General features: G+C 46.6%; 1 protein-coding gene across 2 annotated transcripts in view; it reads right to left on the bottom strand.

The window, feature by feature from the left end:
• Window positions 1-24,521, bottom strand: part of LOC119422309 (spectrin beta chain, non-erythrocytic 1) — a 34,922-nt gene that overhangs the window by 2,338 nt on the left and 8,063 nt on the right. For both annotated transcript variants that reach the window (XM_037689648.1, XM_037689649.1), the window contains exons 2-31: window positions 18,007-18,158; window positions 13,659-13,832; window positions 12,785-12,876; window positions 12,617-12,697; window positions 12,411-12,526; window positions 12,100-12,212; window positions 11,525-11,712; window positions 11,310-11,427; window positions 11,073-11,231; window positions 10,697-10,999; window positions 10,461-10,614; window positions 9,264-10,134; window positions 9,049-9,186; window positions 8,206-8,962; window positions 7,871-8,073; window positions 7,477-7,567; window positions 7,242-7,388; window positions 6,795-7,058; window positions 6,401-6,625; window positions 6,226-6,315; window positions 5,864-6,142; window positions 5,656-5,786; window positions 5,374-5,578; window positions 4,039-4,413; window positions 3,658-3,902; window positions 3,442-3,580; window positions 2,506-2,590; window positions 2,154-2,350; window positions 1,744-1,838; window positions 1,575-1,620 (exon numbers count right to left, since the gene is read on the bottom strand). In XM_037689648.1, coding sequence (XP_037545576.1) covers window positions 1,575-1,620; window positions 1,744-1,838; window positions 2,154-2,350; window positions 2,506-2,590; window positions 3,442-3,580; window positions 3,658-3,902; window positions 4,039-4,413; window positions 5,374-5,578; window positions 5,656-5,786; window positions 5,864-6,142; window positions 6,226-6,315; window positions 6,401-6,625; window positions 6,795-7,058; window positions 7,242-7,388; window positions 7,477-7,567; window positions 7,871-8,073; window positions 8,206-8,962; window positions 9,049-9,186; window positions 9,264-10,134; window positions 10,461-10,614; window positions 10,697-10,999; window positions 11,073-11,231; window positions 11,310-11,427; window positions 11,525-11,712; window positions 12,100-12,212; window positions 12,411-12,526; window positions 12,617-12,697; window positions 12,785-12,876; window positions 13,659-13,832; window positions 18,007-18,158 — 6,233 coding nt within the window. The remainder of the gene's footprint in view (window positions 1-1,574; window positions 1,621-1,743; window positions 1,839-2,153; window positions 2,351-2,505; window positions 2,591-3,441; window positions 3,581-3,657; window positions 3,903-4,038; window positions 4,414-5,373; window positions 5,579-5,655; window positions 5,787-5,863; window positions 6,143-6,225; window positions 6,316-6,400; window positions 6,626-6,794; window positions 7,059-7,241; window positions 7,389-7,476; window positions 7,568-7,870; window positions 8,074-8,205; window positions 8,963-9,048; window positions 9,187-9,263; window positions 10,135-10,460; window positions 10,615-10,696; window positions 11,000-11,072; window positions 11,232-11,309; window positions 11,428-11,524; window positions 11,713-12,099; window positions 12,213-12,410; window positions 12,527-12,616; window positions 12,698-12,784; window positions 12,877-13,658; window positions 13,833-18,006; window positions 18,159-24,521) is intronic.

The following is a 24,521-nucleotide window of genomic DNA, read 5'->3' as shown; positions in this document are numbered from 1 at the left end:
ATGTTATTAAACAGCATGGGATACATTTTCATTGTTATGCTGATGATACACCATTATATTTGTCCATGAAACCCAATTAATCTAATCAGTTACTTAGACTACAAGCATGTCTAAAAGAATAACAACCTTGATGACCCTTATTTTTCTGCTTTTAAACTCAGACAAGACCGAGGTTTTAGTTTTTGGATCTGAGCATCTTAGGAATATTTTTTCAGTCTTTCACCAACTCTGGGTGGCATTAATTTAGCCTCTAGCTCTAAAGTCATAAACCTTGGTGTTATTTTTCATCAGGACATGTCTTTTAACCTCCACATTAAAAATGTTACTAGAACCTCTTTCCTCCACCTGCGTAATATCACTAAAGTTAGAAACATCTTGTCCAAAAATGATGCAGAAAAACTGGTCTATGCATTTATCAAGTCTAGGTTGGACTATGGCTTATTGTCTGGGTGTCCAACTACTTCTTTAAAAAGTCTTCAGTTAATCCAAAATGCTGCTGCCAGAGTTTTAAAGAGAGTTAATAGGAGAGATAATTTTTCTCCAGTTTTAGCTTCTCTCCATTGGCTCCCTATCAAATCCAGAACTGAACTCAAAATTTTATTTCTAACCTACAAAGCTCTCAACAACCCAGCTCCATCTTATATTATACATCTTATTGCTCCATATTTTCCTAACAGAGCATTTTGCTCTCAGACTGCAGGTTTACTTGTGGTTTCTAGTGTTTCCAAATGCAGAATGGGGGGTAGAGCTTTCAGTTATCAGGCTCCTCTCTTGTGGAACCAACTTCCAGTTTCTGTCCGTAAGGCTGACACATTGTCCAGTTTTAAGACTGGGCTTACAATTTTTCTTTTTGATAAATCCTATAGTTAGGGTCGGCTTGTGTTTCCTGAGCTATCCCTTAGTAATGCTACTATAGGCTTAGACTGCTGGAGGACAAACTGACCACATTTCCTCTCTCTCGCATCTTTACATGCTCTACTCTACTTGTTTGTATTTGTAATTATTTCTATCTTAACATGTTTTTGTCTTTCCTCCTATAGAAAGTTCACCTGGATCTGTCATTCTGTGTTTGTTTCTACTTCCTGTTCTCTCAAACCCCAGCTGGTCAAAGCAGATGGTTGTTTGTCCTGAGCCTGGTTCTGCTGGAGGTTTCTTCCTGTTAAAAGGGAGTTTTTCCTTTCCACTGTCTCCTTTGTGCTTGTTCAGGATGGGAGACCGTGACGAAGTGAAGATTCAACACAACCTGCTGCTTCCTTAGACAGAGAACTTTTTCTAATTGACTATTATAATGTATGTGAATGTTTTTGTACAGTACCCTGAGACAATTTCTGTTGTGACTTAGAGCTACAAAAATAAACTAAAGTGAACTGAATTTAAAGTATTTTACAAATGAGGCAAATGAGACAGACACGAGACCAGAACCAGGACTACGCTCTTCAGATGACAAAAAGACTGAAGAGAAATGATATAGAATAAATCAGAATAAAGGAGAACAAGGACGTGAAATAGTGAGTTTCAAAATAAAATTCAGTGTGTGTTTCAGAATAAAGGCTGGTTGCTGACAGAGGACTGACCTGAGGAGAGTTCTGATCCAGTGCGAGTCCGTTTTGAGTGCAGGCGCTGCAGAAAAACAGAGTCTTTGTTAATAAATGTTGTGTTCACAACTGACACCTGCTCAGGTTTGACTCCGCCCCTCTGACCTAAAGGTGAACTTCCTGTTTGTATGTTTGTGTGACCTTTCACCTCTGCTGCTGCTGGACCTCAGCTGGTTCAGGAGACGGTGGTTTCCTCCTCTTCTCCTCCTCCTCCTGTTGCCTCCGGACCTCCAGAAGCTCCAGCTGGAGGACCACACAGACCACATCCTCATCCTCATGATACTTATCTCATCATCATCAAAATCAAACCCATCATCCACATCCTAACCATCTTCATCCTCATCCTTATCTTCATCATCATAATCACTATGATCATCCTTACATTCATCATCATTATCCTCATCTTCATCATCATTCTCATCAAATCTTCATCCTTATCATCATCATCATCATCCTTCATCATCATCATCATCATCATCCTCATCCTAATTATCCTAAACACCATCTTCATTCTTATCCACATCATCCTTATCCTCATCCTCATCGCTCCCTTCTCACCGTGGTCAGCCTCTCCAGGGCAGAGAAGCGTTCTTCCCAGGTGGCGGCAGACTTCTCAAAAGCTTCGTGGCGTTTGATGAGCTTCTCCACCTCGTCCACACTTTGCCCCATCTCCCTGCTGGACAGGTACGGCTCCTGGCCCAGGAGCCAGGCCTCGGCCACGCCGGCATCCCTCGAGAACTGGTGCACCTCCAGGACTGAGGAGGAGGAGAGGGATGAAGGTCATGCCATCATCACAACCTGAGGTGACCTTTGACCCTCAGAGCTTTCTGATTGGTTGTTAAAAGCAGAAGGTAGCCCGACCCGGCTGCTGCTCTCGGATCAGTTTAACAAAACAGGAAGTGAGACTTACTGAGGCGGAGCCACTCCCATCGGTCCTCCCACTTATCGATCATCTCCTTCCTTTTGTCCGTCAGCTGCAGCAGCTTGTCTTTAATCTGAACGAGACGACATCTGTGAGACCTGCAGCTCTCAGAACCACAGAAGAACCTGATCACATGAGCCATCATCTGATCACATGATCCATCATCTGATCACAAGATCCATCAGATGATGGTTCATGTGACCAGATGATCCATCAGATGATGAGACATTCTCAGTTAAAATATTTGTCAAAAAATGAAAATGTTCTCAGTTTTTCATTTATTCAGTTATTAGAAGTTTCCCTGCAAACATCTGGACCCCCACCTGAGACATACAGTCCTGGAACAACAAAGTCCACCTCTTTCCGTTCTAGGTTTCAGGACCTGATCTAACTGATCTGAACTTCACCAGGTTGTAAAGGATCCAGATGGTTCCACCGACTCCTTATTTATTCAACAGAAGTAAAACCTGGTTCCAAACAGGATCTCAGAAGTCCAGGATCAGGATCAACTATTGAATTGATCCTCTTCAGGAGGTTCTGCTGTTCTGGACCTTCCACGTGTGTGTTAACACAACGCTAAGGCAGAAAGACATCAGCAATGACCTCAGAGGTCAGCTGCTGTCTGATCTACAACAGAACTGGTCAGAACCAAGGTACTGCAACGGTCCAGTCGAGTCCAAAACCTGAACCTGAAACTTTCAGAGAGCTGAGCAGAACCGTCAATGATGAAAAGAAGAGTGGACCAGAACTCCTCCAGAAACATGAGACTGATGAAAACCTACAAAGAGTTCTGCTGTTGAAAGAGATTCTGGATCAGGACTGGAACCAGTTTTCAGTTTTTCCTCTGTAAATAATGAATCAGCGGAACCAGTTCCCCTGGGTTCAGACTGTATCTGTCATCACCTGAGCAGAGTGTGGACCCACCTCTGGAGAAGCAAAGTGTTTCCTGGCCAGCAGAGCTTTGCCCAACTCAATGCAGGTGGTGAAGCTGTCGTTACGGGCATCGATCTCCGCCTTGATGCCCTGATGGTTGTTCATCAGCAGCTCCACAGAAGAAACATCTCTGAAAGCACAAAGAGCTCCGTCAGCACCACTCCTGCTCTTCACTGACGTGCAGCCAACTGCACCAAGCAGGCCTACCGGGGTTTTTCCTGGGCCTCGATGAGCCGGATCACGTCCTCCATCCAGAGCATGAGGTCCCGGACCATGCTGAAGAAGCGGAACTTGTCCCCGGTGTCCAGGAGGCGGACCCTGCGCCCATCGCAGGCCTCCAGCAGGCTCCTCCAGGCCTCCAACACTTCGCTTTCCCGGCGCTGGATGTCATCTGCCTTATCTCCGGCGTACGCTGACTGCAGGCGAACGGCATCCTCCTGAAGCTGCCTCACCTGCAACTCACAGTGCACAAGAAAACATGTCACAGATCACCAAAGGCCTATGTTCTGGTGTATGTTTGGATTTGAGTTCTCCCCTCTTGCTCCTGGCTGTGACCCATGCTTGTGAGATGTTCTTCAGAGGTCTCACCTGTGTTCCGAGTGCCTGGATGTCATGTTCAAAGGTGGTGTGCATCCTTTGCAATGTCTCCACCGTGTTCTGGTCCCGGCCCATCTCATCTGGCAGCTTCTTCTGCTTGTCCGCGATGCGTGCCAGGATCTCTTTGGCATCGTGGTAGAACTTATGGAGCTCGAAGGAGGCAGCGAGGATCTGAGTTCTGGTGTCGATGAGTTCCAGCAAGTCGGCCCAGGCCTCGTTCAGACCGTCTTTCCACTCGGCCACTGTGGCTGCATCACCGTGCCCGGCGTTGATAAGTTCATCTGCCAGCCGATTGACGGTGTCTACACGCTCCTGCCCAATGTTCCCAGTGTCCCGCGCAAACTCCCGGAATCTCTCCTGCAGCATCTGGAATTAAAGCTAATGAGTACGACTGCCTGCTTTGGCTGGTTCTGACAGAGGTATACGAGTACTGTAAAGGCATCATCTGATAAAGGTGCACCGGTACCATATGACAGAAGTATACCGGTACCTGACAAAGGTATCATCTGACAGAGGTGTACTGGTACCGTCTGACAAAGGTATCATATGACAGAGGTGTACCGGTACCGTCTGACAAATGTTTAATCTGATAGGTGTACTGGTACCTGGCAAAGGTATCATCTAACAGGTGTGTACCGGTACCATCTGACAAAGGTATCATCTGACAGAAGTGTATCGGTACCGTCTGACAAAGGTATACCGGTACCATCTGACAAAGGTATCATCTGACAGAGGTCTACTGGTACCATCTGACAGAGATGTACCGGTACCATCTGACAAATGTATCATCTGACAGAGGCGTATCGGTACCGTATGACAAAGGTATACCGGTACCATCTGACAAAGGTATCATCTGACAGAGGTCTATTGGTACCATATGACAGAGGTATACCGGTACCATCTGACAGAGGTGTACCGGTACCATCTGACAAAGATATCATCTGACAGAGGTGTATCGGTACCGTCTGGCAAAGGTATACCGGTACCGTCTGACAAAGGTATCATCTGACAAAGGTCTACTGGTACCATCTGACAGAGGTATACCAGTACCATCTGACAGAGGTGTGCCGGTACCATTTGACAAAAATATCATCTGACAGAGGTGTACCAGTGCCGTCTGACAAAGATATCATTTGACAGAAATGTACCGGTACCATCTGACAAATATATCATCTGATAGAGGTGTACCGGTACCATTTGACAAATGTATCATCTGATGTATCATCTGATTTGTGTACCGTCTGACAAAGTTATAGTGGTTCAACCTTCACACCCCACAATCTCAGCACCATCAGGGACATGTCAGCAGTCCTCACAGTAACTTACAGTGACATGTTCGTAGTCCTGACCCAGCTCGTGAGACCCAGCAACCACCTCTCGCTCAGCAATCCATTGCTCCAGGTCGTCCACCTCCCGATTGAGCTGGAAGAGGCGGAGCCTCTCATCCAGTTTACCCCGCCTCTCCTCGGATAGGTCCTTCAGGCCGGCGTACAGCTTATCCACCTTGGATTGCCGCATACTGATCCGTTCACTGACACACAAACAGCCATAAAGTTCTGTTCCTGGGAGAAATGGACTTGGCATGTTACAGGTGATGAGTGTACGCACCTCTCTGGGTGTCCATCGGCCACAAGTCCTCGGCTGGTTTTAGACAGCTGGTGGACAGTCTCGGCATAGTCCTCGACCGCCTGCTCCATGATCTGATGCTTCTTCAGCATGTTGACGGCACTCTGCTCATCCTAATCAGGAAAAAGGTTTCATGAGACTCTGACAGAACTAGGAGCAGTACAGGATGCTGCTGTCCCTCATCCCAGACCTTGGCTTTCTCCTCTGACATCATGAAGAGCTCCTGTTCGCTCATCCAGGCCTCAGCCTCGGCAGCATCAAAGTAGTACTGCTGGGCTTTGTGGGCCTCCTGTAGCCGTTCATTGCGCCGCTCAACTTCCTCCATCAACTGTTTCCACAGCTGCTGCAGGTCTGACAGACGCTGATGGATCCCATCGCTGTTGGAGGACTCGTCCTGCAGAAGACTCTGACTGCGCTCTAGAATGTCGGTGATACGAGGCTGATGACCCTGAATTTCCTTCTGCACCGTCTAAGGTCAAGGACAAGGAAAAGGACATTAGAAGGCCAACAGAACCCCGCAAAAACCCTAAGGTTACCTGAAGAATAACTCACCTGGTTCTTCTTGATCAGCAGTTGAACCGTTTGCAGGTTGTGGCCGTAGTCAGAAGATGTGGCCACAGGCATCCTCTCCTGGGCCCAGAGCTGCAAGAAAGACCAAAGTTGATGTTGTGAGGGAATTATGTTGTGGGGAGGGGTGTGTGTAAGTGTTGAGAGTCGGTCTACGTACGATTTCATCCTCAATGTCTCGGTTGAACTGGTGAACCTCTCTGGACGCCACCAAGAAGTTTCTGCGGCGCCGCAGTGGATCCAGCAACTCTTGGAACTTCTTCTCCACCACCTGCCTCCGCCCGTCCACCTCATCAGTGTCCTTCACCTCTTGACCAAGGGCCTTCACATGGCTCTGCAGTTCCACCACCTCCCTCTGACGCACCTCTACCTGGTTCTCCAACAACTGATGGAAGAAAGAGTCAGAACAGTGAGGACCCACCTAGGAGACCAATAAGACTGTCTGAATTGGTTCTCTGGGTTCCTGAATACCAACAACAGAACCATCCCTGCTGCCCTCACCAAATACCATAGTAATTCTACTACCTTTAGTAAAATATCTAGTGTATAAGTACCTGCTGTTTCTTCAGCAGTATGTTGACGGACGTCAGGTCTTTGCCGTAGTCGTCAGATTGGATCTGGCCCTCCAGGCCGCCCAGCCACTTGTCCAGGTCAGCGCAGCTCTGCGTGAACAGCTCGGCCTTGTTAGCATCAAACAGACATTGGGCTTTGGTCTGAGTGGTGGACTCCAGCTGCTCCCACATGCTGTGGAGCAATGACAGCTTCTCCTTCACCACCTCCTCCGTCTCCGGCTTCTCTGACACCAGCAGCTTCCCGTCCTGATGTTAGACAGAAAACTTAGACATTTAAATGGTCCTTATCCACCAGATAAATCAGTCCACAGAGGTCTTCAGTTAAATATTCCACAAAGAGCATTAGGTTTAAACCCAAAGAGGTCCTGAAAATAATAAAAAACACAAGTCTGACAGTCTACTTCATGCCCTGGTGAGAACCCTTGGTACCTTCTGGATCTTGTCCAGCCACTCCTTATTGGACTGCAGTTCGGCCATGAAGGCCTGGTGTTTCAGCCACTTGCTGTGCAGGTTCCTGGCCTCATCATAGGTCAGGTCCTGCGCTGTCAACATCTTCTCACTGACCCACAGAGACAGCTGAAATGAGACAACAGAGGTCTATATTCTGGGAGCAGGAATATTCCTGTCACATCAGAGTATCTCTGAAGGGAATGACCTGACTGACCTCCTGACAGTCCTGCAGGAACTTCTGCAGGTCTCTATTGTCCTTCAGTCTCATCAGCAGCTCAACAGCAGCCTCCCTGTTCTTCTTGTGCCTGGAGCATAAAGAAACTATGAGCACAGAGACTAGTTCTGAGTCTGATATACACCTCTCTGACCCCTGCAGAGGTCTCCAAACCAAAAGAAATCTTTAGACTAAAAACCGTTTTAAACCAGCTCGTTGATGTTTTTTCATTGGTTTCAGGTGTTAAAATGGCTCGTTACACCTCCACGTGTTCATAAACACTGAAACTCTTCTGTCTATAAGGTCCCATCCACTGAGGAAGACCTTATGAAGACCAGCTCCTGAACGTGTGCCGAACAAGATTTTATCTTTCAGTAAGTCTTGCCAAAGGTACCTGTCGTCGATGGAGGAGACCCTCTCCTGGATACGATCGGCGTTGACGTTCCCATCAGACGCCAGCCGACGACCCGCCTCCACCACTGCGTTGATCTTATCCTCATTGGCATCCATGGTGGTCATAAAGTCCTCTTGCTTCTTGATGGCAGCCTCAGCACCCTCCAGAGTGGTGAGCATCTCTGTGTGAGCCAGAACGTACTCCTACAGAGAAAATCCACACAAACTGATCACCAGGGTTCATCTTCTAGTGAGGAGAACAAAGAATCAGCTGAGAACTAAGGTCTTTTCAGGGTTCGGTATCCAGGGGTTTCCAGGTGAGCCTTTTGAGCTTACCTGGTTGTTGAGAAAGGCTTCAGCTTGCCTGGTGTCCCTCAGGAACAACTGGTAAGCATGGGACTGGGACAGCAGGTTCTGCCGGTTCTCCCACATCTTATGCAGCTCGTTCCAGCCTGTGTCAAGCGCCTGCAGCCGCTGACGCAGGAACATGTACTGCGCATCTGTCTGACCCTGCGTCACCATTTCTCCCATGTCTCGCATCTTCTGGTAGTCCTCCTCGTAGTTCTGGATTTCATTCTTGATGCCTTCGTGCTGGGCCATCAGCTTCTCAGCCTCGGCCAGCGTGTTGGGCATGTCCTCGGAGGCGATGGCAGTCTGTGTACGGGAAAGCCAGGACTGGAAGTCATCTAGCTCTCGCAGGAACTGCTGAAGCTTCCGGGCCTCTCCCAGCGACTCTTCTCGGGTCTTCAGAGTGTTCTTCATCTCCTTCCAGACGGCATTGATCTCAGCCAGGCGTCCTGTAATGGCCTGGGCCTGGTCTGGGTGCTCCTCTGACAGCCGCTGGGCCTCGCCACGCAGGTCCCCCAGCTTGTCCTCAATGGCTACCAGGTCCCGCTCCATACCGGTCAGTTTGCGCTGCAGAGCCATGACTCCGGTCAGGTCGTTGCCCAGTTCCTGGGTGGATTCGATGACTTTGGTTTTTTCTTTGATCCAGGATTTGGTCTCGTTGCAGTCAAGGTGGTAGTTCTGCACACCCAGAGCTGAGTTCAGGGACTCCTTCTTTTGGTCCACTAGGTCTCGGAACTGACTCCACCTGCAGGGGGATAGAACAGTCAAAGTCAAAGTCCAGTTTCAGGGTTTTCCTTACAATAGACAGGTTCTGCTTGAGTTCTTACCTACCTGTTGTTGAGTTTGTCCTGCTGAGACTTAATGTCCTTCTGGCTCGGATGTTCACTGTGGACCAGCTGTCGAGCAATCTGGTTCACCACAGCAACACGAGATGCCTGGCTGTTCATCTCTGGCTCCAGACTTTCAAACCTGCAGAGAGATCCGAGTCCAGATCAGACCAGCACTATTGACTGAGACATATCTGCAGTCAAGGCCAACGGTCTTACCTGTGCTGTATGACCTCAAGGTCTTCCAGTTTTTCAGGGATCTCCATGCTGTTCAGCCACTGCTCCTTCTCATCAATCCAAACCTCACAGGCGTTGACCTCGCTGAACATTTTGTAGAGCGCCAGCGCGTCCTGCAGGGCCTGCTTCCTCAACTTTGTCAGCTCTGACACCTCCTTGTAGCGTTCCTCGATGCCAGCCAGCCGGTCGTGCACCTCCTCAGACTCTGCCTTCTCCGTAGGTAGTGCCGCTACCTGTTCATGAAGCGAGTCGATGACTGAGCGATAGCTGGCCACCTCTGTAGCAGTGTCCTTGTGTTTCCTGACCAGGGCCAGGGTGGAAAACTCGTCGTGGCCCGTCTCACCGCTGGAGACGATGCGCAGTGCGTCCAGTGTCCAGGCGTCAACATCGTCTGCGTCGGCTTGGAACTGATGCAGGGCCAGAACCTCCTCCAGACTCCTTTTCCTCATGGCGACAAGCTGCTCGAGTGCAACCCACTGAGCCTGCAGATCTGCGATGCGCTCCTGAATCTTAGCTGCACCGAAGTGACCCGCCTGAATCATAGCCTGACCCTCGGCTATCGTGTGCTGCAGGTGTCCAGCTCGCCCGCTCATCTCATCCTCCAGGGCGCGTTGCTGGCTCAGGAGGCGCGTTGCACCCGTCAGATCCTTACCGTGCTCCAGGGAGGACAGAATCTGCTCCTTCTCTCTGATCCAGCCCTCCTCCTCTGCCATCTCCCAGAAGAATTTCCAGAGCTGGCGAGACTCCTCCAGGCGGGCACGACGCTCGGCAGCCAGCTGGGTCAGCTCCTGGTAGCAGAAATCCAGGTGGGCGACCCGGTCCTGGATGACCTGCGGGTCGCAGGGCTTGTAGCCTGGAACAGAAAACACTGCGCTCCAGTCTCTGACTGATGTGTCAGAAAGAATCACAACAAAAACAAGAATTTGAGTGCAGATTCAACACAAAGGTTCTAATCAAACCAGAATCAGACCAAGTCCAGTTTCCTGTTTCTGGCAGGTTCTATATATTATCAAATAGCTGATAGGGGGACCGGTACACCTCAGTTATGGTTCAGCACAAGAGAAAACAAATGTTAATATTTTTAACAGATGGGACATGGGCAGCACGGTGGCACAGTTGATAAAACTCAAGACTTGGACCAGAGACACAGGAAGTGAGACAGAGCTGTGTGGTGCTCACCGCTGTCGCAGACCGAGTGCTTGTTGGCGTTGGTGACCACGGTCTTAACCCGGTCTGCCTGAATGGAGATGTCGGCCTCTACCAGGGCATGTTTCTGCAGCAGATCCTCCACCCCCAGCAAATGTTTTCCATAGTCTTGAGACAGCAGCAACATCTGAAACAGACAGAGAAGCAGGTAAGAGCTGTGGGGGCGGGATCCTGGGACTTTAGGGCAGATCGTGAGTTTGTGGGTGGACCTTCATCTCGTCCATCCAGTCCATGATGTAGAGCATCTCCTGGAAGACCCTCTGCAGACCCAGGTTCATGTCCAGTCTCTGTCTGCGTGCCTTAAGCAGCTCCAGCAGGTACTCCCATAATCGGATCACGTTGTCCTTCCTGGCTGCAATGCGTTTGATGTCATGGTAATGCTCTGCCTCCAGCTCCTTTGCCACGGCGACCACAGCCTGGACCCGCTCCTTGTATGCTGCAATGTCTGTCTCAATGGCCTCGTGTTTCTTGGTGGCCGCCTCCACAGCCTGGAGGTCAAAGCCAAAGTTGTCCTGGTGACAGACAGAAGATGGGTTAAAGGAAGCAGAGGACAAGCACGCTACATGTGAGTGTGGCTCCACCCACCTGGGATACCAGCCTCTGGTTCTCACTGAGCCAGGTCTCCCTCATTGCTGCCTTCCTGTCAAAGCGCCTGGCCAGCTGCTCCAGCTTCTCCTGACGGATGAGCTCCGTCCTCAGGGCCAGCTCCCTTTCATGCTCTGCCTTCTCCAGACGCTCCCATGCCTGTGGACCAAAGAACCACAGCGTGACCTCTGACCCCTCCTGTGATTGGTCGGACAGTCACTGAGAAGTTTTCCTGACCTTGTTGATGTCAGAGATGAGTTTTCCTTCACGAGGCATGTAGACCTTCTGGTTGTTGGCTCTCATCTTACTCTGGATGGTGAAGAGCAGGACCTCCAGGTTCCCCTTCTCTGTAAACCTGAGGGGGCGGGGCACAAATCAAATCAGCTGACCGAACAGGTGAGTTACCTGGTTACAAATGTGAACAGAGGATAGGGTCAAGTGATGGCTCTGACTTTGGAGGTTTCTCCACAGTCCGGTAGGTGTTGAAAGCCTGCAGTTGCTGCTGGACCCCCACCAGAGAGTTGGAGAACTTCCTGTTATTGAGGATGATGATGGTCTGCTCGATCCACTCCAGCAGGTCTGAGGCCAGAGACTCGTACTTCTCGATCATCTTCTTTGTCTCGATGGCGTTGTCCAGGACCTGGGCGGCAACACAGAGACCCGGTAACACACAGTTGATCCGAACCCAAAGAACTCAGTTTAACAAGCTGGAGAAAACAGCTCAGAACTCATCGGAACATGGTACCAGTTCAAATGGGCTCAGACAAACTTTAAAAATAACAAACTGATTTTTTATTTTTATTAAACTGATCAATGTTAAATAATGACAGTAACCCGCTGAGCCAGAGCTCTGGAGACCTTCATGCACCTCCAATCAAGAACAACAACAAAAACACTGAAGAAGAAACATTTAACACCTCTTTTGGATAAAAGTAAGCAGATATTCAGAAGCTTTTGTTTTGAAACTCAGTGTCCTTCGATTTTCCTGTTCTTAATGAAAGTTCTGGGAAGAGGTTTCTGGACTGACCTTTCCGATCCGTTTGCCCTCTACCTTCAGAGCCTTCATTTTAGAGAAGTAGTGATAATAGGTCACCACGTAGGTGATGACGGATTTTTCATCGGGCTGGTCCACGCTGATGTCTGCACAGCAAACAACACACAGGTGAGTTTCCACTTGCCTTACACATGAAACTATAGAGGAAACTATCAAAATAAAGGCATGAAGGACAAATGGGTAAATGGGTTGGTGTGTGTTGGTAAACGGGTCAGTGTGCGCTAGTAAACAGGTCAGTGTGTGCTGGTAAACGAATCGATGTGCGTTGGTAAACGGGTCAGTACCTTCTGGATCGAGCAGCTTGGTCAGGCCTAGGTGCTGCTCTGCCAGGTTAAAGGCATTCTGAAGGTTGTAGTGAGCGTTAGACTTCTTCAGTTTATCAAAGTCAATCAAATCAGGTCTGAAAACAACACACAACATTTTTCATCCTACAACAACAATGAAAACAACAACAACCACAGCAGCACACCTGGGGGGAGGAAGAAGTTACCTGTGTTTGTGAATGAGAGCATTGAAGGCCATCCCATCCCTCCAGCTGCTGGTGAAGTTATGGATATTGACGTTTGAGTACCTGAGAAAGGTGACAGGAAGAAGAGACAACAGTTAGAGTCGTCATCTTTGTCAGTAAACATTTTCATCTGCAGCAACGAAGACTCACCCGGCAGTCTTCATCTGACACCAGAGCAGCAGAGCGTCTTTGGCCGAACGCTTCTCCTTGTTGTCTTCAGTCTCCACACTGATGTCCTGAATCTGAGTACGACAAGCCAATATTACACCTGTCACATCTGTCACACCTGTCACACTCCCACCAGTCACACCTGTCACATTTGTCAAACCCTACCTGTCACACCTGTAATACCCCATCTGTCACACCCACACCTGTCACACCCTCACCTGTCACATCTGTCAAATCCCATCTGTCACACCCCCACCTGTCACACCTGTCACACCCCACCTGTCAAACCCCCACCTGTCACACCTGTCAAACCCCATCTGTCACACCCCCACCTGTCACACCTGTAGAACCCCATCTGTTACAACCCCAAAACCCCATCAGTCACACCCCTACCGGTCACACCTGTCACATTTGTCAAACCCCACCTGTCATACCTGTAGTACCCCCATCTGTCACACCCACACCTGTCACATCTGTCAAACCCCATCTGTCACACCCCCACCTGTCAAACATGTCACACCCCACCTGTCACACCTGTCAAACCCCATCTGTCACACCCCACCTGTCACAGCACATTCTTGGCATTGGTTTGTTCTAAAAGAATATGAACCGTTTCTAACTGTGCTTCAGCAAAGATCTTTCCGGATTGGCTGATTATGTCAGTGATGTCTCTGCTCAGGGTTTCCATGACAACAGTTAAAACATAGTGGGGTTTAGACTTTAACCTGAGCTACTGGCAGTGCCAATCAGAGCTGTTACAGAGTAAAGAGGGGGCAGGTCTCTTTCATCCACCTCCTCCGGTGGATGTTTAGAAACACACAGAGTTGACACAGCAACTCATCCACAGGTGAGTTACCTGGAATCGTAGGATGATGGTCCAGATCAGACCCAGAGTCAGGCGATGATTCCCGTCCACAATGTCGTGGGAGCCCATGTTCTCCAGGTGAACCCGCTGCTCTTTGAGGAATTGCAAAGCTTTGTCCACATTCTCCAGGCAGTGGATCCGCATCCGACCTTTGGTGGGCTTGGGCTGCAGTCACACATCAAACCAGAGTCACGATCAGAGTTTTCAGAGTCCTGAACTGTCCATCAGAAGTTACTGTGATTAAACAAAGTTAAACCTGAACACACGTGACCCGGTTTCATCTCATTCCCAAACTTTTAAACAGGACCCTTCAATTTAGATAAGTAAACTTCATTCCAGATTTTCACAATAAAATATATATTATATTAAAGATGTTTGGTATTAATGTCAGTGGCAAAGAGATAAAATCATTTTATCACAGGGTTAAACAAACAATACTCCAATGTCCCCTGTCTCTGTGGGATGTGAATAGTGAATGTTTTTTGATTTGGAGAAGATATGGCAGCACTGCAGTCATCTTGGATTTTGACGTGACAACTCAGCTGTTGATAGTGACCTTCCTTACGCCTTGATACAGCCACACACCAACATGGAAGTAGATTTTTTTTAAGTTGTCCAGCTCATATGACAGGCGGACAGAGAGATGGACAGCGTTTCCAAATCCTTTCTTCGCTATGCAACGGGGGACACAAAGGCATGTTTGGGCCCTGAACACAGCACAGGAAATCCATACAACATGCCCTTGGACCTCAGGGGGGGGGGGGGGAAGGGGGGGCATCCAGCAGATTCACATATCTTATCGGGATGTCTGAATTCAGAACCCACCCGCTATAATTTGCTGCGTCCACCGAAGGGACGAAAACAGGAAGTGAAGCACATCTGGAAAACCTCTCACCCATTCTGTGCAACAACTTCTGTACAACATGCTCCACCCACTTCCTGAACCAGGAGTTTATTATGTTATCAGAGAGGGAGGAGGCACTGACATGCTCTGCCCACTCCTGTTTAATCAAAGAAGATTCAACCACTGCTGCTGAAGACTACATTACCCATAGGTGTCTGGGTGTGAAGATCTTTCATCATTTTAGCTGTTAGCTCACTGCTATCAGATGATTCTAACTGAACTCTGACATTATAAACTGAAATCAGAACCACAATCTTAAAACTTGGTTTCACAGCAGAAAATTTAAATTAATGTCCAATCCTTCAGTTTTTATGAGTTATGGTCTTGTCCCTGATGTTGTCTGTGTTTCTCCGGATCCTCTGTTTTTCTTTACAGGGTTTGGGTTTCTCTAGTATCTAGCCCTATCTTGTGTCGTGTTCATGTCTTGCATCCTTTCTCCTTCTCTGGCATATGTGATTACCCACAGGTGTCATAACTTGGTCTAAATGGTGTTTCCTGTATATAAGTCTGTGTCTCTGTGTTAGTCCTTGTCCTGGCATTGTTTTTCTGTCCACTGGTGATGATCCGTCTGTATTGTGAGTACACCCTGATCATTCTATGTTTTGTTTTGCTGCCATGTCAGCTCTTTTATTCTGTTAATAAATTCGTTATTTTACATATTTCTGAGTCCTCGCCTGCTTGCCTGCACCACTGGGTTCACCAGCACCAGCCAATTGTGCCACAGTCCAAACAACGTGTTCGGACATAAAGGTGTCCATAAGTGCACTTGGCACCAGGATGCCCTAGGTTGTAGATCGATGATTGACTTTGTAGTTGTGTCATCTGATTTGTGGCCATTTGTTTTGGACACTTGGGTGAAGAGAGGAGCTGCGTTGAACTGGTCACCACTTGGTTGTAAGTTGGATCAGATGCCAGAGTGATCTGGTAGACTCAAACGTGTAGAGAGGGTTTGCTGGGAACGCATGGCAGAAGAACCCGTCAGAAAGATCTTCCAACTCACACCTGAGAGTAACCACATCCCAGCTGAGAGGGGTGGGGGGTGGACATTGAGTCAGAGTGGGCTATGTTCTGTGCCTCAACTGTTGAGGTGGCTGCCTTGAGATGTGCCACAAGATTGTTTGTGCTTTTTACAGTGGCCAACCTCATACACGGTGATAGACACCCCAGGTTACGGAGGCTGTCAAGCTGAAGGAATCCTATCGGGCCTTGTTGGCTGGTGGGGCTCCAGAAACAGTTGAAGTACCAGAGGGCCAAGGGGTCTGCAGCCTTGGCTGTTGCTGAGGCAAAAGTGTGGGAGAAGTTTGGTGAAGCCTTTGATAGACTCTCGATTGGCTCAGAGGAGATTCTGGCAAACCATCAGGCAGCTGAGGAGGGGCAAGCAGCGCTTTACTAACTGTGTTCAGTGAAGGTGGGGTGTTGTTGACCTCAACCAGTGATGTCGTTGGGAGGTGGAAGGAATAATTCTTACACCTTCTCCATCCCACAGACACATCTTCCATGGAGAAAGCTGAGTCAAGGGACTTTGGGGCTGGTCAGTCCATAACCGTGGCTAAGGTTGCAGAGGTAGTTAAAAAGCTCTGCGGCGGCAGGGCTCCAGGGGTGAATGAGATTTGTCATGATTTCCTAAGGCTCTAGATGTTATGGGTCTGTCTTGGTTGACACGCTTTTGCAATGTGTGTGGACATTGGGGGCAGTGCCACTGGAATGGCAGACGTGGTGGTACCCCTCTTCAAAAAGGGGGATCCCTGGTAAGGTCTATTCAGGGGTATTGGAGAAGCGAGCTTGATCGTTGTTCGAACCTCAGATTCTGGAAGAATAATGAAGGTTCTGGCCTGAAAATGGAAGACTGGACCAGCTCTTTACCCTCACTAGGGTCTTTGAGGGGTCATGGGAGTTTGCCCATTCAGTCTATATATGTTTTGTGAACTTGGAGAAGGTGTTTGAGTGTATTCCTAAGAGTACACTGTGGGGGGTGCTCCACGAGTATGGGGTTGGGGGGCTGTTGCTACGGGCTGTTCAGTCCCTATACAAGCAGTGTGAGAGTTTGGTTCGCATTGTGTGGGTAGTAAGTCAGACCCCTTTAGGGTGGGAGTTGGACTCTGCCAGGGCTGCCCATTGTCACGACTCTGTTTTATGGACAGAATTTCTCGTTGCAACTAGGGACGGCAGGAGTCCAGTTCAGTGGCTTCAGGTTCCATCTCTCCTCTTTGCAAATGATGTAGTCCTGTTGATGTCATTGAGCCATGATCTTCAGCTCTTACTGGAGTGATTTGCAGCTGAGTGTGAAGCAGCTGGGATGAGAATCAGCACCTCCAAATCTGAGGCCATGGCCCTCAGTCGGAAAAGGGTGAATAATTGCTCTCTTCATGTAGAAGGTGAAGTTCTGCGTCAAGTGGAGGAGTTCCGAGTATCTCTGGGTTTTGTTCACAAGTGAGGGAAGAATGGAGCGTGAGATTGACAGACTGATTGGTGTGGCATCTGCAGTATTGCGGACTCTGTGCCGGTCCGTTGTGGTGAAGAGGGAGCTGAGCTGTAAGGCAAAGGTCTCTGTCTATCAGTCGGTCTACATTCCTACCCTCACCTATGGTCACGAACTCTGGGTAGTGACCGAAAGAACGAGATCATGGATATAGTCGGTTGAAATGAGTTTCCTCCACAGGGTAGCTGGACTCTCCCATAGCGATTCAATTAAATTTCAATTCAGTTAATTTATATAGCGCCAAGTCACAACAGAAATCATTTCAGGGCACTGTACAAAAACTTTTGCATACATTTAAATAAGCCAATTAGTAAAAGTTATCTATCTAAGGATGCCAGCAGATTACCGGTACATTGAATCTTCACTTTGCCGCAGTCTCCTATGCTGAGCAAGCACAAAGGAGACAGCCGAAAGGAAAAACTCCTTTTTAAGAGGAAGAAAACTTCAGCAGAACCAGGCTCAGGACGAGCAACCATCTACAGTACTTCGACCGGCTGGGCTTTGAGAAATCAGGAAGGAAAAACAGACAAACACAGAATGACAGTTCAGGTGTAGAAAGAGATAGGGTGAGAAGTTCAATTATCAGGGAGAGACTCAGAGTAAAACCGCTGCTCCTCCACATCAAGAGGAGCTAGTTGAGGTGGTTCGGGCATCTGGTAAGGATGCTCGCTGGGCACCTCCCTAGGGAGGTGTTTCAGGCATGTCCAACTGGAAGAAGACCCCAGAAAAGAGACTATGTCTCTGGGTTGACCTGGGAACACATTGGAGTCCTCCTAGAAGAGCTGGAAGAGGTGACTGTGGAAAGAGATATCTGGATCTTCCTGCTCAAGCTGCTGCCCCCACAACCCGGCTTTGGAACAAGTGGAAGATAATGGATGGATGGACTGATGGATGGATGGATCTTTCAGTTCAGTATTTTCTCTGTATTTTCAGCATGTTTGTGTCATGTCAGGTACCAGCTTCTCCCCGGAGAGAACTTCTAGCAGTTTGATGAGCATCCGTCCATCTCTCAGGTCCATGTAGAGGTCTGTGATTCTGCAGGAGACCCTGGATAGGTGGGAGTTGACCCACTTGGTGAAGGTCTTCTTCTGAACTGCCTCTCGTTCATCTAAGGACAAACAAAACCATATGATGAGTTCCGTATCAGCAGAATCACAGCTGCACAAAATCTTACAGTGAGAGTCTGGAACTTTATTGTGAAGGGACAACAGGAAGTGAAAGTGACAAAGAACCTGAGTTAACATGTTTCATTTGGGTCCGACTCTGTTCTTCTGTAGGAAGGAACACTATTTAAGTTGAAACATTTATTAGCGTGAGAACAGATCTGTCTTGACTGACTGACAGAAGAAAAATGGATTTTATGGATTTTTTACATTAAAGAAAATCTCAATTCCAGCATAAACAAATCTTAAGCTTTCGAGAAGCTTCAGAGAAGAAACACAATAAAAAAACTGCTTAGATGTGAATAAATGATGGTGAAACCATTTAAAGGTTTTATTTGTCACGTTTTGTAAATTGAAATTAAACCTTGTAAACCAGAAATTATCTTATCACCAGCAAACTGGGTTTTTTTCCCCCCACTATGGTAGCGTGGTATTTGTGGGACTCCAGGTTGTCTGTGGCTCCTCAGACTGAAGAATTCCTTGGAATGAAGGACGAAACATCTCGGAAAAAAAAAAAAGAAAGAAACCGTCCAAATGACCTGACTGAATGTTGGATTTGCACCTGGATTACTGAGCATGAACTTTTGGTGTAAACCTTGTAAACCGCTAATGGAACGTCAGATTTATAAGAAAATGTTTTGTGGCATTCCAAACTCTGACCTTACATGCAAAGCACTCTCCCTGTCCTCCTTACTAAAAGTCATTAAAGTCTTTGAAGGCTCACAGGAGAAGTTTGAACTTGGTTCTGTTCAACACCTAAATCAACACTTAACAGGAAACAAAAGGCAATGAAAATGAGTTTTAGTGAATATTTATAAGCAGCAGAGTAGGATGCTGGTCTAATGTGGTCCCTTCTGAACTGATACCTGCCTTCAGATCCGGTCAGATCAGCAAACCTGGGAGAATGGACAGGTAGGTAAGGGAAGACAGCTTTGAAATGTAAGAAGGAGCATGACCATTTAAATATTTAAAAACAAAGAAAGAACTTTTTAATGCCAGCCATTATCTTTTACCCGCTTCTTCCATTTTGGGTCACGGGGGTCGCTGGTGCCCATGTCTGGCAATCACTGTGCGTGGGGCGGGGTACACCTGGATGGGTCGCAAGCCCATCACAGGGCCACATAGAGGCAAACGAGGCAAACAACCATTCACTCTCCAACTCTCACCTAGGGACAATTTAGAGTGCCAGGTAACAAACGTGCCACTGCATTCTGTATCTTCTGTAATCTGGCTGCAGCAGACGCTCTGACCCCGACATACAGAGTGTTACAGGAGTCCAGTTTGGGTAGTAACAATGGCATGGATTACTGTTTCAAACAGCTGCTGGGAAAGAACGGGCACTTATCTTGATCAGCTGTCTCAAATGAAAGATACTCGATCTAACAAATTACTTTATCTGACTGTCATTTTTAAGATTTGAACAGCTTGATGTTCTGGACAAAAGAACCAAAATGTAAAGAGACTGAAGAACTACGAACGACCATCAGTTCAGTTTTGTGGTTTCAGAAACATCCGAGCCTGAATGTCATCAAGGCCTTCAGATAAGTTTCTGGCAGACAAGACATCTTTTATCTTATATCTAAAGGTGGTAGAGGAACATCTGACACACAGAGCAAGTGAGAACAGAAAAAGCCAGAAGGGAACCAAAAACCATGTTAAGCTAACAATAGCAAGAGCTAGCAGAGTTCAAATACACTGATAAAAACCAAGAAGTGTTGACAGACAAAAGGTGTCTCAAGCACAACCCAACTATAGAAAACAACTGTATTGAGGGTGTTTGTGTACTAAAATTTCGAACTGTGCAAAAGATAGATAAATCTAGTAAAACAAATTATTCCTCCAACAATTTATTTCTGCTGCCAGCAGAGCAATCAGGAAGTGAAGAGATATGCATTACCTCGCTTCCATCAGTATATCTGCAGCCAGTTTCTTAGGACCCATTGTGGGATGAACCTTTACATGAGATCCTTCCTGCCTACAACCATCAGTATCTATAACAGCTCTTAATGAAATGAGGATAATGAGTTACAACAACGGGCAGCACGGTGGCGCAACTGGTAGAGCTGCTGCCTCTCAGCGAGAAGGTCCTTGGTTCAAACCCCGGTCCAGGGGCCTTTCTGGGTGGAGTTTGCATGTTCTCTCTGTGCATGCGTGGGTTTTCTCCGGGTGCTCCGGTTTCCTCCCACGGACCAAAAACATGCATGTTAGGCTGATTGGTAACTCTAAATTGTCCCTAGGTGTGAGTGAGAGAGTAAATGGTTGTTTGTCTTGTTTGTCTCTATGTGTCCCTGTGATGGACTTGCGACCTGTCCAGGGTGTACCCCGCCCCTCGCACAGTGATTGCTGGACATGGGCACCAGCGACCCCCGTGACCCAAAATGGAATAAACGGGTAAAGATAATGGATGGATGGATGGATGGAGTTACAACAACAAATAATTTCCCTTTGGGATTAATAAAGTATTTTTGAATTGAATTGAATTGAATTGAATATCCATGCATCCATCCATATACCATATCATATATGGATATATGACAAAAATCCATCCATAAATGGTTGAATATATCATATACCATAAAATTGTCTGTCGTTAGCACAGAGGCAGATAAATCATTCTGTCATCAGCATAGAGGAAGATAAATCTATTTGTCAGCAGGATAGCGGTAGATAACACTCAGAACTGTACTTATATTTTTTTTCTTTCATTCAATATAGTCTCTCCTCAACCAATGCAGCCCGACTCATCTCATTCTGGAACATTTAATACATTAATTTGGATTCCCTTTCTACTAGCGTCACCTGTGCTATGACCCCTGAACATTGTTTAACCCATGATTTACTGAATGCTCAATATAAAAAACATCTAATATCCTAAACTCTTTTTTCCCCAGTTAAAACACATTCTGTTACCTTCACGTATTCTGTCCCCTGGTTTACTCCAACCTTCTCAGTAACTGTTAAGAGTAGGAGGCTGGAGGTAATTTCCCAACATCAACTCATAGATGTTCTGTTTGGTTAAAATGCTGGTGAACGCAGACTGTTTAAACACTGATCACTGATGAAAATGTCTCACCAGCATCACAGGCATGAAGAGTTATGAAGTAATAGTCAGCAGTATCTTTCAATAATGTGTAGAGCAAGATGGAATACTGTTTCAAGAATCTAATAAATAATTATTTCACAATGAATGTATCTTTATTCTGTATCTTGCAGCAGTCCCAGCTGAATGAATGCAGCTCAAAAACTACTTTGTTTTCTGTAACTATAAACAAGATCATAAAATCTGATCGACATCAAAAGCATCACATTATGAACATTTGAGAACATTTGAATAAGACGATTTTAATTCTAACTTTATGACTCTTATTTATGTTCCTCACAGGGGAAATCAACCACCTTATTTAACTGCTCCAAAATACTAGTTTTAAATATTTTACACAAAAAAACTAGTTGGTCTTTTAGAGCTGTCTCAGCCTCAAATAAAAATATCTAATTTAAATAATTTTTTTAATTTTATTTTAATGTTTTAAAGATTTTTGTTTAAAAACTCTACTATATTACTTTTTTTAATTGACTGAATATTTATTTTACAGTAACTTAAAACAAAAGTGTACTTTCCGAAAGAAGATGGTGGCAATGTGGTAAGGTGGACCGGCTTTGGCTCCTGCTAATTCTGTCTAAAACCCACCTCACATGAAGATATTCTCGCTGCCTCTACATTGGATGATCTATCATTCAACAAGGGTGTGTGATTAACTTGTCAAAGCTCAGAAATGGCATCTAAATTAAAGAAATATAAATATGCGAGTTCTGCAGCCACGGGGCCTAGTGCCTCCTCAGGCTGGGATACTCCTAATGCTAGGGACTTGACTCCGTCCCCACACAATCTCAGAGAGACAGGCGTGTCGGCCCAAAAGACAGACATTCTGGCCTCTATTAAAACAAAAATCTCGGCAGAGATTAAGTTGGAGATGAAGGCCGCCCTCGCAGAGGATCTTGCCTTTATTATTCATTCAACCTTTATTTAGACAGGTTAATCCCAATGAGCCTCGGAGACTCATTTACAAGAGAGACCTGATTTCTTAACAAAGGGTATTAAGAGTGAGCTTCAAGCTGTGAGAGCAGAGGTGGCATTTAGAACTGAAATAGACCAGGTGAAACAAAGCGTGAAACATATCAAAGATGGACTGTCCACCTGGATGGAAAAATTTGACACTGCGCAGCACCATGATAGCGATGAAGGATGAGATAAATGGGATGAAAAAGCAGTGCAAGGTCGTATGAGAAGGTGCAACATGAGAATCCTGGGCGGCCCCGAGATGTCAGAGTCCAGCTCCACAACGGCTGTTGCTAATCTACTTTTTGAGGTTCTGCAGCTGGACAAGAAGCCATTGATTGACCGCTCGAACCGAACGTTGAGCGGGAGGAAGTCAGGTGAAAGGCTGAGAATTATTGTTGCTAAACTATCCTACTTTCAAGACTGCTTGGATGTATTTTTTTTTTTTTTTAGCCTTTATTTATCCAGGTTAGTCTCATTGAGCCACGAGAACTCATTTTCAAGAGAGACCTGTTTAGGGAGCACATTTAAGGGTTAAGGGCCTTGCTCATGGGCCCAGAGTGGGGCGAATGAGGGTGGGGGCAAGTGTGGGTGTTTCACCTACCCCACCCACAATTTTGATGTTGTCGGGGCCGGGGCGTGAACCGGCGATCTTCGGATCACAAGCCCACCTCTCTAACCTCTGCGCCACCACTCCCTGCTGTATTACAGCAGGCATGCAGCCAGGGCCTGCTCCACTTCAAGGAATCGCAGACCATCATCACAGCAGACTACGCTTCAAGCGTGGTCAGAGCTTGAGTGGCGTTTATGGAGGTGGAGAGGCTTCTTCGCGGCCAGCCAGGTGTTCGCTATGGGCTACTTTTTCCTGCACAGTTTTGCATTACAGACAATGGGGTGGACAAGGAGCTTGTGGACCTGGATAAAGTCTTGTTCTATGTTTGAGGGAATATCGTCTCAGCAACAGGCAGCGATGATGGGGAAAAACAGTAGAACTGGCTGCCCTTAATCAGCTTTTTTCCAGGTTAATTTGGCCTGTGCCAGGGCGATCAACTGGCAGCCCGCGGGTGATCTCAGTTCGGCCTGTTAATGGGTTCATTTTGAAATGGGGCTAGATATTAAAACCATGAAACATACTTAACTGAATGACAATGGCTGCTGGTTGTCCGGCCCCTGAACTCCTGACTGCAGTAACTATGGCCCTCTGGGCACTTTGGTTGGGTGGCCCTGGCTGTACCATTTGTTTATTTGTCCCACTTTATACTTTGTTTTACTCTTGAATGTCTTGACTTGTTCCAAGGGGACATTTCTTTTATGATTTTGCTTTTTCAGGCCTACGTTTGACTAAATATCTAGGTGCTTGAACCGTTGATGAGGTTATGCCCTACTTTTCATTTATACTGAGAGGTGACTGTATGGGCATCAGCACTCTGAAGTGACATATTCACTGTGTTGTTTGCAGTTTTTTATTTCCTTTTCTTTCTCATATGTGGGCAGGTGGGAGCCCAGGCAGTTTGAGCCGTGTTCTTCATTACAAGCACATATGTGTAGATTTTTTGTTGATAGTTGTTCTTCTCTCCTTGTTCATGTAGGGGAGAGGAGTGGGTTTGTAATGGATCAGTCTGTTTGGGGTTTAATTTTTTTCATTCTGTCAGGTATTGGCTTGTTATAATTTGTGTGTAAATAATATTTTATTGTTCAGTTATGACCAGCATTAAGGATGTTAGACAAGGATGTCCAGTTGTAAGCTGGAATGTAAAATCCCTTAATGGTCCAGTGAAATTTTAGAAAATTATGTCATATCTGTAACAGCTTAACAATGACATTGCTTTTTTATAAGAGATCCACGTACGTGCTGCAGACAGTGTACGTTTCTGTAAAAAATGGTTTGGTCAGGTGTTTCAATCTAATTTTCAAGCCAAATCAAGAGGGGTAGCCATCATGGTTGGCAAGCAGGTACAATTTACAGCCTCGAGTGTACATACTGACCCTGCCAGGTGGTATCTTACAGAGGTAGGGAAGCTGTACACACTCCCAGTGATTTTAATTTCACTATATGCACAAAACTGGGATAACATTACATCTTTTAATAACCTCTTTTCAAACATACCAAATATATCTGTTATATATATATATATATATATATATATATATATATGTTTTTGTACTGAACGCTTTTTGAATATACCAAATATATCATCACACAACCTTATTTGTGGTGACACAAATTGTGTGCTTTCATCTCTTGACCGTA

This window comes from Nematolebias whitei, chromosome 16 (genome assembly GCF_014905685.2).
Source record: "Nematolebias whitei isolate Nwh7 chromosome 16, NemWhi1, whole genome shotgun sequence".
Lineage (NCBI taxonomy): Eukaryota > Metazoa > Chordata > Actinopteri > Cyprinodontiformes > Rivulidae > Nematolebias > Nematolebias whitei.
This window is presented reverse-complemented; position numbering and strand designations above follow the sequence as displayed.